Source organism: Capsella rubella, unplaced genomic scaffold (assembly GCF_000375325.1).
Source record: "Capsella rubella cultivar Monte Gargano unplaced genomic scaffold, Caprub1_0 scaffold_5, whole genome shotgun sequence".
Taxonomy (NCBI): Eukaryota; Viridiplantae; Streptophyta; class Magnoliopsida; order Brassicales; family Brassicaceae; genus Capsella; species Capsella rubella.
This window is the reverse complement of record NW_006238919.1, coordinates 1113024-1126914: the sequence shown is the minus strand read 5'-3', so window position 1 is coordinate 1126914 and position 13891 is coordinate 1113024. Positions and strand designations below refer to the sequence as shown.

General features: G+C 37.5%; 5 protein-coding genes and 1 non-coding gene across 8 annotated transcripts; 2 read left to right on the top strand and 4 right to left on the bottom strand.

Annotated features, from left to right (window-relative positions):
* Window positions 1–301: 301 nt before the first annotated feature.
* LOC17886926 (ubiquinone biosynthesis protein COQ4 homolog, mitochondrial) lies at window positions 302–2036 on the bottom strand. Its single transcript, XM_006291741.2, has 3 exons — window positions 1952–2036; window positions 1203–1493; window positions 302–931 (listed from the first exon to the last, which is right to left on the bottom strand). Exons 2-3 carry the CDS (start codon window positions 1386–1388, stop codon window positions 437–439), a joined length of 681 nt encoding a protein of 226 aa, XP_006291803.1. The 5' UTR covers window positions 1389–1493; window positions 1952–2036; the 3' UTR covers window positions 302–436.
* A 235-nt stretch (window positions 2037–2271) lies between these two features.
* On the bottom strand, window positions 2272–5191 carry LOC17886191 (cell division control protein 48 homolog B). Its single transcript, XM_006290709.2, has 12 exons — window positions 4959–5191; window positions 4835–4879; window positions 4663–4718; window positions 4429–4578; window positions 4232–4336; window positions 4043–4142; window positions 3692–3958; window positions 3445–3614; window positions 3191–3319; window positions 3025–3115; window positions 2869–2946; window positions 2272–2780 (listed from the first exon to the last, which is right to left on the bottom strand). The coding sequence occupies exons 1-12, from the start codon at window positions 5115–5117 to the stop codon at window positions 2319–2321; spliced, it is 1812 nt and encodes a 603-aa protein (XP_006290771.1). The 5' UTR covers window positions 5118–5191; the 3' UTR covers window positions 2272–2318.
* Window positions 5192–5349: 158 nt separating this feature from the next.
* Window positions 5350–8734, bottom strand: LOC17886434 (asparagine synthetase domain-containing protein 1). Its single transcript, XM_023782902.1, has 14 exons — window positions 8616–8734; window positions 7979–8246; window positions 7756–7895; window positions 7546–7681; window positions 7209–7457; window positions 7063–7136; window positions 6894–6990; window positions 6705–6810; window positions 6531–6624; window positions 6254–6453; window positions 6072–6171; window positions 5873–5989; window positions 5731–5787; window positions 5350–5613 (listed from the first exon to the last, which is right to left on the bottom strand). Exons 1-14 carry the CDS (start codon window positions 8706–8708, stop codon window positions 5506–5508), a joined length of 1839 nt encoding a protein of 612 aa, XP_023638670.1. The 5' UTR covers window positions 8709–8734; the 3' UTR covers window positions 5350–5505.
* Window positions 8735–8830: 96 nt separating this feature from the next.
* Window positions 8831–8902, top strand: TRNAT-CGU. Its single transcript has one exon. It is a non-coding gene; the product is annotated as a tRNA-Thr (tRNA).
* A 589-nt stretch (window positions 8903–9491) lies between these two features.
* LOC17885411 (putative G3BP-like protein) lies at window positions 9492–12309 on the top strand. The gene is made up of 9 exons (XM_023783067.1): window positions 9492–9595; window positions 10157–10348; window positions 10454–10757; window positions 10835–11034; window positions 11125–11275; window positions 11368–11489; window positions 11592–11657; window positions 11743–11803; window positions 11889–12309. Exons 2-9 carry the CDS (start codon window positions 10169–10171, stop codon window positions 12098–12100), a joined length of 1296 nt encoding a protein of 431 aa, XP_023638835.1. The 5' UTR covers window positions 9492–9595; window positions 10157–10168; the 3' UTR covers window positions 12101–12309.
* Window positions 12278–13672, bottom strand: LOC17886006 (suppressor protein SRP40). Of its 3 annotated transcripts, none has more exons than XM_023783069.1 (3): window positions 13540–13672; window positions 12670–13434; window positions 12278–12561 (listed from the first exon to the last, which is right to left on the bottom strand). In XM_023783069.1, exons 2-3 carry the CDS (start codon window positions 13413–13415, stop codon window positions 12381–12383), a joined length of 927 nt encoding a protein of 308 aa, XP_023638837.1. In that variant the 5' UTR covers window positions 13416–13434; window positions 13540–13672; the 3' UTR covers window positions 12278–12380. The 3 variants fall into 3 exon arrangements, with proteins under 3 accessions (XP_023638837.1, XP_006293170.2, XP_023638836.1); XM_006293108.2 differs by having other exon boundaries at window positions 12670–13420; XM_023783068.1 differs by lacking the exon at window positions 13540–13672 and having other exon boundaries at window positions 12670–13496.
* Between the last annotated feature and the right edge of the window lie 219 nt (window positions 13673–13891).

Below are 13891 nucleotides of genomic sequence, written 5' to 3'. Positions count from 1 at the left end.
TAAAAGCAAAATTACATATTTCCCAATGAAATAAATATCTTTGATTAGAAAGATATGACTTCAAAAGATAGGAGTTTTTGTGAAAGTTGAAATAACTGTTTCGGATTTAGAGTGGAAACAAACAAAAAATTAATCAAATTAGTAAACACTAAGCCAGTGAAATTATTGGTGCCTTTAAGTAAATTTCACGACGGTAGTGAGGTTGATGGGCCATGTCTTTGTCATTGTTCGAATCTAAATTATTAGCCGTTTTTTTATCATTTAAATTTTTTGAAACTTTGAAACAAAATATATTTTGGAATTTATGAAGAAAACAAAATTATAATTTTCTTTTAACTTTGAGCTGTTTAAAGTCTCATGTAGCAGAATCTACTCGTAATTCATGTTTAGACAAGTTTCATAACCAAAAGTGTAAACACTAAGCATCGTAAATCTATCATTTAGGATGTTGAGGAGCTGGGATGATTCCCCATTTTCTTCGAACTTGCTCTAAGTCTTCGTTAAAGTGACGCTCATAGTACACACACATGAGGTCAGTGCATTGTCTTCCTGCTCGAACAGCCCATGGAAAGTAATGTTTCAAGAACATTGATCTCTGCTTCTCGTTGAACCTCACAGTGCCTCCAATTACAGAAAGCATACACATTGGTAGATACATCTGCTCGAACTCTATAACTTTCAAAGCCGACTCGCCGATAAGATTCGTAGGAAGGCCAAACAGAGTGTGCCATAAGTCATGCACTTCACGCGCCCGCGTCGCTACGTAAGCTAATTCATCAGTCTCCATGAATCTTACTGGCGGACGATCATCGGGAGAGAAGTTTCTAGATCCCATGAATTTAGCATATGCAGCTCCAAATGTGTTGTCTGGTAGATCCCAAGCATGACCTACTTGCTCTGACACAACACGAGGACGCTCCAATAATATAGCCTACAAAGTAAAGATACCACCAAAGATCAAAACACCATTGTAACCAAAATCACTTAACAAGCAAAACCTGGTACCAATACTATCAATTGAGAAAATCAAACTCACAACCTAAACCTAAGAATTGTTCATAGCTCAGCCATTCAACATCACTCATCGCACAATTGGTAATCAAAATCAAGTCAATATGCTAATACAAAACAATCTCCAATCCATTCACAAATCCATGATTTTGTCGAACAAATAGAGAAGCAGAGAGATAAGAAAAACTCACTCTTCCTTCTTCGCTCTTCTTCATCCTCTCAAGAACCATTTCAAAAGCTGGTTTACCGGTGGTTTCACCAAGAGCTGCGATCAGATCCGCTCTACGAGGATCTACCAACGCACCGATAGCAGATCCCATCGCCACCGCAGCTTGTTGCCATCGCCTCAACGGAACTCGAGCTCTTTCAATGATCATCTTTCCTAGAGATCTCTCTGGTTAAACCAAACTGCGACTCTAAAAATTCAACTTTGACCTCCACCACAGATGTTTCCACAACCCATTTGTACTATAAAACGAAACCTAACAACAAAGCAAAACCCGAAATATAATAAGAAATTATGACATAGAAGCGTTATCTTTCGATCTGTAACAAAGTCCATATACTAAGCAACTCTGTACAAGTGAGAATGAATTCAATTTTGCTGCTTCTAGCATCAAAATTCACAACTCTCGCAGAATCTTAGGAGAATTAGACGAAGAAACCTTTAATTTTATAGCCAATTTCTAAAGGAAGAGAGGTTAAAATACAGGAACAAGTGTGAATTAGAACAATAAAGATCTAAAGCCATTAAAAATCAAATCACCATAACTCTTAATTCATGAATCTACGAAATCTCCTAAAACTGGATTAAAACATCATAATCCATAAAGCATAATAGAGGAATCAAAATAGTGAAATCTACGATCAAGCTCGCCTATGAACATCAGAGAAACGTAATCAAATCGATCTGGAGAGTTTTAGGGTTTGAGAAACACACCTTTGGTGAATACTCGAGAGAAGAAAGAAACACAGAGACTCAGAACTGTTACTGAGTCATTAACGAGCCAGTATTTTTATATAAGCTCACTCCGGTTAAGCTAGTGTCACCGTTCCGGTTCAATTGATCGGTTAACCAAAAAAGACAAAAGATTTCAGATTTTGATTAAAACAATGATTTCGAATTTTAATTATTAATTTTGGTTAAAATTTAATTAGAGCTTTATGAAAGTTGAGATTATTATTTAGGTCTTTTGGATTTGGAGTGAAAAAGTAAGAAATATAAACTTTGAAACAAAAGATATTTTGGGATTTATGAAGAAAACAAAAATTGGGAACTTTTTTTGATATTTGTAACTGTTGAAGTCTCATGTAGCAGAAGCTACTAGTAACTCATGTTTAGTGTGGTTGAAGTAATAGTTTCCAGTAGCAAATAATATTAAGCTTAAAACACCAAATTGCCATGAGAATCCTAAACCGAATACAGCGGACGTCTCCTTCTTTTTCCTACTCGGAGTTGGTTTTGAAGGTGATCTTTTGGCCTTCCTGAATGATGAATAAGTTTCGACTTCTTCGATTGTTAATGCGGGTTTTAGCGAGCTTTTTGCGGTTTGGAAATGGCGATTGAAGACGGCAGTTGCTGCAATGTTTTCTCTAAGGGAGACAGTTCCGCTTTCTCTGCATAGACCCTCGAGCTCGGCACCTGTGAAGAGTTCGGTTTCTTCAGCTATTTTCTTGAGATCAATGTCGTCTCCTAGTGTCATGTTACGTGTATGCACTTGCAGTATTTCAAACCGAGCTTCGAGATCAGGTGGTGGCACGTATAGCACCTAATACAAGATATTTCAAGAAGCGAGTAGCAATGAGGTTTGCTATTTCAGAACTTTTCTGATCAAAAGATCCAATATGAGGACTTACGAGATCAAATCGACCAGGCCGCATTAGAGCAGCATCAATTGCATATGGACGGTTTGTGGCAGCCAAGACGAGTATTCCCTAAACCAAAAACTATCAATATCATTGCAACCCGAAAACAGAGGTATAATCTATTAAAGCCTATGAGCTTTTGTTTACCTTTGCTTCTTCAAGACCGTCCATTTCAGTTAACAATGTAGATAGAAGCCTTTCTCCAACTGTAGAACTATTACTTGAGCTTTCATCGCCTCTACAAAGATCAGTGGATATAAACATGTTAACAGTCTCTGACGGGGAGCAAGAGTTAGGAGAGATAGAAACAAACCTTTTACAGGCAACAACATCAGCTTCATCAAAGAATATTATACTTGGAGAAGCAAGTCGGGCTCTTTGAAAAGTATTACGCAATAATGCTTCACCTTCTCCAACATACATAGAAAATAGCTCCGCACAGCTATATTGCACCGAGCACAAAGACACAAGGAAAAATCAGTTCCGTTAGACAAGTTTCACAACCAAAAGGGATATTTCCTTGAACATGAGCTAAGTTGTCAACTTTCTGATCTGTACAAACCATACCTTAAAGAAAAGAAGGACGCTTGAGCAGCATTTGCAGCAGCTTTAGCAAGAGTTGTCTTTGAGCAACCCGGAGGACCATGGAGAAGTATCCCACGCATCGGCGATATGCCCATTTTTACAAATGCAGCAGAATGTTTGATTGGCCATTCAACAGCTTGCTGAAGCTTTTTCTGTCAGATAGAAAACAAAACCATTAATCGATATGGAAAAGCAGTAAGACCAAGTAAAAAATCAGATGAGTATTGACCTTTAGATCTTTAAGACCACCAACATCATCCCATGTAACCTTAGGGATTTCAACTGTAATGCCTCTGGTTATACTTGGACCAACCACAGATTTTGCAATCTTGAAGTCTTCCGATGTAAGGATAAGAGAATCAGAGGATCTTTTACTTGCAGATATGGTCGCTTCACGACACAGAGCTTCCAAATCTGCCCCAACATAACCGTTGCAAGATGTTGCTATGGCTTCCAGATCAACATTAGGATCTAAATTTACTTTCTTCGTGTACAGCTGAAAAAATAGCAAACACGAAGCTCAAAAAATAGTTACATCCAAAACAGCAATAAGCAGCCCCACTAAAGAACTCGAAATTACCTGGAGGATTTTTAAACGATCTTCCTCATTTGGCGTGCTCACTTCAACTAAAGCATCAAATCGTCCCGCCCTTCTTAGTGCTGGGTCAATCGCATCCACCCTTTTGACAAAATCGGGGAAAACTGTTGAATCATCACATTCGAATACAAATGTATAAAAACTAAGGTAATGTCTAAAGTAGAAAAGAACCTATTTGTGGATGCTACAACAACAACTCTCGGTGCAGATGATGAAGGCTTGTTTGAGTCCATTAGTGTAAAGAGTTGAGAAGCAATACGAACATCTTGCTCTCGTCTACATAATAGAAAGAAGCTCAATCTCTTAAAAATCTCAACCAAAATAACAATGATGAACTAGGAGTATCAAATATTTGTGTGACCCTATACCTAGCATCTCGCCGAGGACAAAGAACGTCGATTTCATCAATAAAAATCACAGAGGGCTTGTCTGAAGCAGCGTGAGAAGTAGCTTCAGCAAAAGCTTCCCTTAAGACCTTCTCGCTTTCTCCAGCATGTGCACGATGTACAGAATGAGGGCTGAACAGAGCATCGACACAGATAACTTAGCTTTAGCTTATTCTCTAGACCATAAATCATACAGAAGCAACAACACAAAAGTACCTCAAAACAATCAAATGTGCATCACATTCCTGAACAACAGCACGGACCAAGCTTGTCTACAATACTCAAAATTGGCGATACAGAGCGAATTAGCTTATGTAAGGTCAAACTTGGGAACTTTGACGAACCCAAACGCATAATGAAAAGTTCAAGCTTGAAACAGAGTTTTTACCTTGCCGGTTCCAGGAGGACCGTAGAGAAGCAATCCTCTAGGCCACTGCAATGATAAGTAAACTTATTAACCTACTCGAAACAAAGACAGAAGCAATGAATCCAACATAAGTATTGATATTTACTTTGAGACCAAGAGTTCGAGCTTCGAGAGGGTAGCGAAAAGGGAAGATAATGAGTTCTCGAAGTGCTTGAAGAGCTCTCTCGTTGCCACCAACTTCAGCTTCCGCTCGCCATTTCTCATCGCCGACGATGTTGTCACAGACACTGCTTTGGGTTTCCATTACAAAGAACCAAACTTTGGGGATTTACAAGTTGTGGGCTTTCCAGGGGTTTATGGTGCGCCGGAGCACGAAGATCACCGGAGGAGAAAATCTGATTAAGACACACTTTAGGGTTTGTTTTTTTTGTTTTCTTTATGATTTTCCAATTTTACCCTTCAATAAAATGTTTGAAATTGAGAAGAGACAGCATCAAGTCATATAACAGTTCCTTCTTGTTCAAACCAGTTTTGAAAACATGTAAAGAACTTTTAAAATTGAGTTAAGAAAGACAGCATCAAACTGTTTAACATTAGTACTCTCTTATTAGTCACTTGTATAGGATACATTAATACAATGAACAACAAAATGGAACGAACAATAGTTATCTAACATCATGAATCTGAGGAAATTAGTGTGACGGCGCGTTGAATCTCACGCTTCCGGCAGAGGCCTGGTTTGCGGCACGGTTACTTCCAAAATTCTTCCGGTTTGATTCACGAGCGATTCTTGATCCGAACTAAAAACCACAACCAAAGTCCAAAAAAGCAATGAGATAGTATAAACACACAACAACAAAAAAACTCTCAACTGTACTGGTTTGAAGTCATTTCTCAGCTTTTCAACCTATTTTTACCTGAATTGCTCTCTTAGGCATCTTTGCAACTTCTTGTAAACCAAGCAACTTTGCAACCTTCAAGATTTTAGGTAACATGTCAGGTTTAAGAATGTTCTTGTGGCATTCTTAAATGTAAAAATGCTAGCTTTTGTATACTCACCTGTCTAAGAATCTTCTTGTCTCCCTTTCCACTTGGTTGCTCAAGATCAGCAATTTCCCACAAGGGAATGTCAAGGAGAGTCTTTATCACATCTTCATCTAAGAACGGGAATCTCCCCTGAAAATGCAATATTTAACATTTAAGAACAGAGCTTAAAGAATAAAATGATTTCGGTTTCTAGTTGTGGTGTGACATATACCTCTTTACCGTTATCTGCAATGCATCGATCATCTCGACCCAAATTTCTTTTCCAAATTCTCTGCATATCTAATTTCATTTCTTGATCCAACGCAACCCAACTGGAAAAATGAATAAAACGTGAGATGAGATTATTGTTTGTTCAAATTCATAAGAGAATGTGTCTGTTTGACATATACATACCTCCCATTTCGATATTTTGTTCTATGCCTACCATAACCGGCACATTGCTCATCAGCACCAGCGCCAACAAGCAGAATTCTAGCATCAGACTTATAGTTGACCCGTCGGTTATCTTCTTCAACTGCTTGATTTTCGCTTTCGTTGTAAATCCAACCATCACCCCGAGCAGCAAGCCATAGTGCTGTTCCAATGTTAAGGTCCTAGAAGATTGCAAAAGAAAGATTGTATAATTCACATCAAGTTCAGAATCAAAATTGTCCAAGACTTTGAAGTTTACCATGTAAGTGTCAGCAGGATTTATGAGTGACATAACACGTTTTGTCTCGAAGGTTAGTTTTGATAGATCAGCATCAATCTCAACAAGTTTCCATCTAAAAATTCCAAGAACATATTGTATCAAGCATAAATAATAACAGATATATGCATTTACAAAAAGGTCTGAGAATTCAACCTTCTCAAAGGTGCAATCTTTTTTAGTTCCTTTATTCCAGCCTTGGCGGAGATCCTGTCAGGAGCATTAGGACCGTCAAAGCTGACATTAAGGAGATCAACTTCATCTGAAGAAATAGACATTAATTTTTTTTTTGGAATAGTTTTAGAATTAATGCCTAAGTAAAAAACAGTGCCGAGGAATGATTACATTTTGGATCAAGGCACTGATCCAACAGTGCAGCAAGAATCATCGAATCTAATCCACCAGAAAAAAGAACAGCTACTGGGACAACTTCTTTCTCTCCCTGTTTATGCCAATAAGGTGTTTAGAAGAAAAGAAAATATGCTTTAAAAAAGAGAAAAGTTAAAGCTCATACCTGAAAAATGTTATGAAGTGAAGTTCGCCGTCTCACTGATTCCTTTAACACAACCAAAACTATCTGCGCAAGTCCTAAAGCTAAACCTTATCAGGCAAATGAGAGCTGGACAGAATTGGAGGAGTCAAACAAATTCAAAGCAATACCTGAAGAAGTTGAAACAGAATTGTCTTCCTCTCTAAGCGATGATGTTGATAGATCTTCAGGTCTTGGTACAACAGATTTCCTTTCCCATTCAATCAATTTCTTCCACATGGGAATTCTCCATTCGTGCTTCGTGACTTCACCACAAATACATAACCCAGATTCTGAAACCCCAAAAGAAATGCTGTACACTCCACATGGAAGCTCTTCCCAAAACCTATGACCGCTATTACCAATTTCAGCATCTGGTACTGCCAAAAATAATTCTCTGTACATAAAGCAATACAGAAATTGGAGTGTACATAGGTACACAAATTTACTCTATTAAGAAATACAAACCAGAGCCAGGAGTGACAGAAGAAGCAGGTGAAACAGACGATAGAAGAAAACGAGGGTCTTCCACAGTTGGCCAGTGAACAAGAAGGCTCCTCCGACCAAAAGCATCTTTACCAAACCATAGCGTTCTTGAGCTTTCCTGATAGAGAAAAATGTTCAAAGAGCAAAAAATATTGCTACATACAAAAAAGTTGCGATAAGTTACAGAATTACCTGCCAATAAATAATGGCCCAGGGGCCTTTGATCATGGAAAGAACATCTGGAACTAAAGCTTTAGCTTTCTCTAAAGACTTAAAAAGAACTTCAGTATCATTATCATAGCTACTAAGTTCAATTCCTCCAAATACTTCGCCTGGAGGGGAGATATACCAATCAATATTGTATAGTGTAAATAAAAAATAATGATAATTAGAAAGCTTATGAAGTAAATCATACCATTGTAAACTAGAATGTTTCCAGAAGAATCCACCAATGGCTGTCTTATAGGACTAGTTCCTCTAAGCTGTAATGTAGAACCAATAAAATGCAATTCACCCAAAGGGGTAGTCTCCTCAAGCTTATAAGTTCCTTGGCAAGCCTCAAAAACAGAGAGAGCCGCAGATTCTTCAGCGACATTCGGTTGAAGATGAATCGTCTTTTCGCCTACACTATCAGGACCTCTTTGGCCTAATACAGCTTTGACATCTTCAACAGAGACTTTTAACTAGTTTAACACACCAAATTAGCAATTTCAATTACTAACTATACATCAAAATGATAAGATCAAATAGCCAGTTCACTCATCCCAATACATTGTCAACAACCATCGATTAAAACTGAAAAGGGTGAATCTTTCTTTGAACCCAAATATCAGAATTTGAAACTTCATCCAGCAAATTAGTTTCGTAAGAACAATCAGTCTTGAAACTCAACTAAAGATTCAAGCTTTATCATTCATGCTAAAGCTAAACTTCAAAGAGAACAAATCCCAAAGCTTCTGAACACAAAAACAGCTAAAACTAAAGCTATGAACTCAAACGCCAATACGGTAAGAGATGTAAAATCACAAGTGACGTTGGAAAAGGAGATTTACTTGTTCGAAAGGAGGCTCAGGGACAGAGTGAACCGAAGAAAGCTTCGAGAGTTCGATACGAACGCCGCGGACTACAATTGCGATTCCGCACATTTCTCCGCCGGCGTATCTTTCTCAAGTCCGTCTCCTTCCCGTCAAAATACTTTACGAAATTGCTTAAGCCTTTCTAAAGTGTAAACGGATTTACAAAAGTATTCACGAAAATTAACAAAATTGCCTCCGTAGCATAGTGGTATTGCGTTCGCTTCGTAAGCGAAAGGTCGTGAGTTCGATCCTCACCGTAGGCTGTTTTTTATTGTTTTGTTTATATTTTAAGTTAGGCCTGTTTACTTAGCTTGTTATGGACTTCCTTATTCATTCATTACTCGGCCCATTCCTTATCAAAACACTAAATCTATCATATTTAGTTTTGATAATATTGGAATTAAGAAATCAATATCTAATCATATTTAATATTTATTTATGATTATGATTTATTATTTAAAAATATAAAATTGAAACAGAGCCAATTTTCACAAATCCAAAGAAACAATTAACTGTAATTTGAAAATCAATATATTATTTTTTGTATTTTTCTTTCTTTTCATCAATCAATATAGGATTTGGAAATCATAAAAGCTGGTAATCAAATCAATATAGGATTTAAAAAGGAAAACAAAAAAAAATCTTCACTAATTTTTTCACATATTGAAAAACAAATAAAAAGTAAAAAATCATGACCATGCTTACATCACTCTATCCTATGATTACGTGGCGAGATATTACTGGATAGTATCCAAAAAGTAGCAAAAAAAAAAAGAAAAAAAAAAAGGAAAAATTCCCAATTCTGGTCGGAGATTGTAATGTACTTAAAAAAACCCTAGAAGCCATATATAACCCAATCACAACAAGTAACTTTCTCTCTAGCTCTCTCTCTCTCTGTCTTCTCCAGTCTTGTTGTGTGAATTTGATTCGTATTATTGTCTTCTCCAATTTACCAGGTAATTGCTTCTTCTGGTTCATACAATATTTTTCCAATTCATATTTCTTCCACAAAGGTTTGCCCTTTATTGCTTCAATTTTCTAAAAAATCTGAGTAGTTACAGATCTGTGGTAGTTCAATTCAAGCTTTTACATACTTCTGGAGATATAAAATTTTGTGTACTTTGTAATTTCGTACTATACAATTAGATCCACAAAGTACAATTCTAACTTATGCAAGTCAACTTTTGTTTTGTTTTTGGTACAACTTTGAGATTTACGGTGGTATTGAATTGGTTGGATAGATTAAAGTTTCTGAACTTAATCTGATTTTCCATTAAAAAGATTTGTTTTTTATGCTCTGAATCATGAACTTACTTTGTGTAACTTTGATTAGAACTTGTGTGGTTTCTGTTTTTATTGAGTATGTGTTGTTTGATTTGCGTCTATGTATGTTCTTATCTTAGATTAAAGAAACCTCCTTTTGTGTGATTGTTGTGTACAATTCTATTTATATTTATGAATGCTTGTGACTGTTTTTAAGAGTAGTTTCTAACTAAGAGTTCCTTTAAATTTCTTAGGATTGTGCAGAGATGACAACTGAATCAAACGCTCCGTCAGTAGATCCACTCACCGTGGGCAATGCCTTTGTTGAGAAATACTATAACCATCTTTACGAATCGCCCGCGGAAGTTTACAAATTCTATCTCGAGAATAGTGGGATTTTACGGCCGGGTCTCGATGGTGAGATGGTTTCTATCAAGTCTTTGAAAGTAAGTTCCTTTAATGAGATTGCCACTTGTATAGTCTGGCTTAATGGAATAGTTTTTTTTGTTTTTGTTTTACTGATTCGACGAATGTTTCATTGTGTGTTGCAGGCTATTAATGATCAGATAATGTCCATTGACTACACAAACTCGAAGATTGAGATTCTGACTGCTGATTCTCAACCATCTTTAAAGAATGGTGTTGTAACTCTAGTCACGGGTTTAGTGATAAAAGATGGAGGAAGAAGGAAATTTTCTCAAAGTTTCTTCCTTGTGCCGCGGAATGGAAGCTACTTTGTGCTGAATGATACCTTTAGGTATGTGTCTGATGAGATTGTTGAACCAGAAGCTACCAAGGAGGTTGAGGAGATAATCGAGCCAACAAACAGTGTAACCGGTTGGTACTTTACGAATGGTGTGTTTATCTAGAATCCGGAAAATTCATTATCTTGACATTGTTTTGATTCATATGGTATTGGTTTTGACTAGCAGAGCGTGAAAAGGAGATTGTAGATGCGGTTACTGTCCCGACTCAAGCTACAACTTCGGTGACAAAACCCGCAGCTGCCATAGCAAACGGACATGCAAATGTCCCCAAGGATAATAAAGTTGTGAATGAAAACAGCAACGAACCTAAAGCTGCTGAAACCAAACTTGAAGAGGCGGCTCCCAAGAAATCCTTTGCATCAGTTGTGAGTCTCCTCCTTTTTGCTTAGTTTCATAATTTATTAGATTTTATTGTATAATATCCTCTAATCTCCTGGTGTATTTCAATCATACAGGTCCAATCTCCGGCTCAAAACGGTAGTGGATTCCATGTTAAAGCTTCACCAATTAAGCCTAAACGTGTCGAGAAACCGACTGTTGCTCCCGAGCGTAAGGCTCCTTCCCCAATTCATCAACAGGCTTCTGCTAAAATCATTGAACAACCAGGTTGGTTATTCACTGTTTAATAGTTAAGAATGATGAAACTGGAATCTTCTTGTTGCTTTTGTTCATTTGATTAATTATTTTTCTTGTATCAGCCAAGGGTGTTTCCATATTTGTTGCAAACTTGCCTATGGATGCGACGACTGAGCAACTCTATGAAACATTCAAAGGTTTTGGAGCGATTAGAAAAGATGGTATCCAAGTCAGAAGTTACCCGGTCAGTTATTCTTTCAATGACTTAACAGAAAATGTATTTGCATGGCTTCGAAACCTTAGGCCCTAGTTCACTCACTCACTTAAAAAAACTTTGATTTTTCAGGAAAAGAAGAACTGTATTGGGTTTGTGGCATTCGAAAATGGTGAAGCAGTAAAAAGTGTCTTCCAGGTATGTTTTTGCTTACCCATCAAACTCTCAACTATAATGTAATTTGAACTTCTTGTTTCTCTGATAATGAAATGCACAACTCTAGGCTCACAAGGAATCTCCAATCAGAATCGGGAACCGACGAGCATCTATAGAAGAAAAGCGAGGCAAGTTTTTTTAAGGCTTGTATCCAAGAGTATTAATATGTAAGAACAAAAGCCTAATCTTTATTGTTGTTTTTGTATTCTTCAGGAGGTAGCAACACTCAAAATGGCAGCAGACCCTCTGCACGAAACAACGGTGGTTACTATAGGAATGAGAATGGTCACAGAAACGATGGATACAAACCTCGGGGCAATGGTGTCAGTGGAGGAAGAGGCTATGGGAGACGGAACAATGAGTCTGATGGGGATGGTAAAGCATACCAGAACAACGGCCATGGCAATACTGAGGCCAAAAACTAGTATAGTTTTTGCTTCTTCCAAGTTTTGTTCATCGGTTTAGGTTTTAGGCGATGTTAAAACAGAATTTAGTTTTCATTGATATTCTAGGCGATGATCATTTCGGTTTGAGATTTTGTTTTGGGATAAATCTAGAACATATTTCTTCACTGTTTGATCTGTACCTTCTCATGAACAAAGGAGAGAACAAAATTGAATTGATTTTAAGGTTCTATTGACCTAAACTTTTTTACAGGAGATGAACTCAACATCTTTTTTTGTCTAATAAAACAGCAAAACAAAATCAAGAACAAGAGCAGGAAGAACAACACCAAGGACATGGAGGAAAACATGAGAACCACCTACACATTGACTGCTTTTGATTTGTTTCATCTGCTGGTTTTTGTGACTCTTGTGTCTGCTGTGCTTGTTTCTTCTGTTCCTCTGTTTCTACCTTTCTTGAATCACTTGCAGCTCCTGCCAAACTGTAAAACAGAACCAAAAAGGAGAAAACTCTCATTAAAACCGATCCAGAGCAAGCGAGAGGAGGAAATGTATATCAATCAGGGAATGGTCATGGATGGAGTGTGTACATTGGGAAAGAGAAGGAGTGTGCACTGTTTGAGCTTCGGTTAGAACGGTAAGACTTTGTAGGAGTTTTCCAAGAAACAGCAGGTTGTTGGTCTTTCTCATGGCTTTCTCTCTTGTCTTCGTCATCATCAGATGAAGATGTATGTGCATCTTCTACTAGTACAACTTCCTCTTCTTTGTTTGAATCAACAACTTTCAGTTCTTGGACGGGTTTTGATTCTGATCCCGGTGGAGGAGGCATAGGAAGTCCGGGACTGTAGGCGAGCAACTCTCCCGATTTATAGAGCTCACCTGTATTCATCAAATCACCAGTGAAACTATTGCGTCCTAAATGAATGCTGAAGAGAGATTCATTCGAAGTACAGCTCCATTCAGCTGGTATATTCGATTTGCTTCTCTCGAAAACCGAAGATGGAATCCTATTCGGGTCATAGTTTCCGTTATTTTCTCTTTCCATTACTTGAACAGGAGGCGAAGAAACCTCCGGTTCATTCGATGATTCTTTCCCGTCTTCAGGTAGATCTTTAGGTGGCGATAAATACGAAGAAGAGGACGACGATGAAGATGAAGAAGATGACGATGATCTTGAATGTTCTTCTGAGTGAATGATCACACTTCCTGTTTCCTCTGAATGAATCCTTATATGCTCACCATCTCCACCATTTTCTCCGTCTAAAGAACCTTGCTTGTTTCCATCTTCATCATGTTTTGTTTTTAACAACACATCTTCTTCACGTTCAGACTCCATAACACCTAAACAAACAAAGCTAAACCAAAACATCATTGCCTCATTTAGCCCATTTTCTCGTGTTAATCGAACAAATCTAAACCAATACACATAAAAAAAAAAAAAATCTATCAAAAAGGCATACCTTGGAAACGAGCTAAAACAATCTGATGAGTGATGAAGATTCTTGTTTCACTTGTGGGGATTAAGTTGTGAAAATTTCGTTCTTGTTAGAGAAAACGAAGGAAGAAGAAGAAGAAAAATTATTAAGACGAGGAAAAGGGGATCTAGGGTTTGGTTCTGTTTCTTTGTTTGGTGATAAGCAGAACGAAAGGTATCTCGTAAAGTTCGGAACTTTAACTAACACAACAAAACCATGGCTGCGTTTCGCGCCATGTCGACGACTCTAAGCTGTTTCTGTTTCTATATGATCCTCTGTGTGACGGTCTATGTTATAAAACGTGTTTTAGCCAATAGATAGACGCCTTGACTTTTAA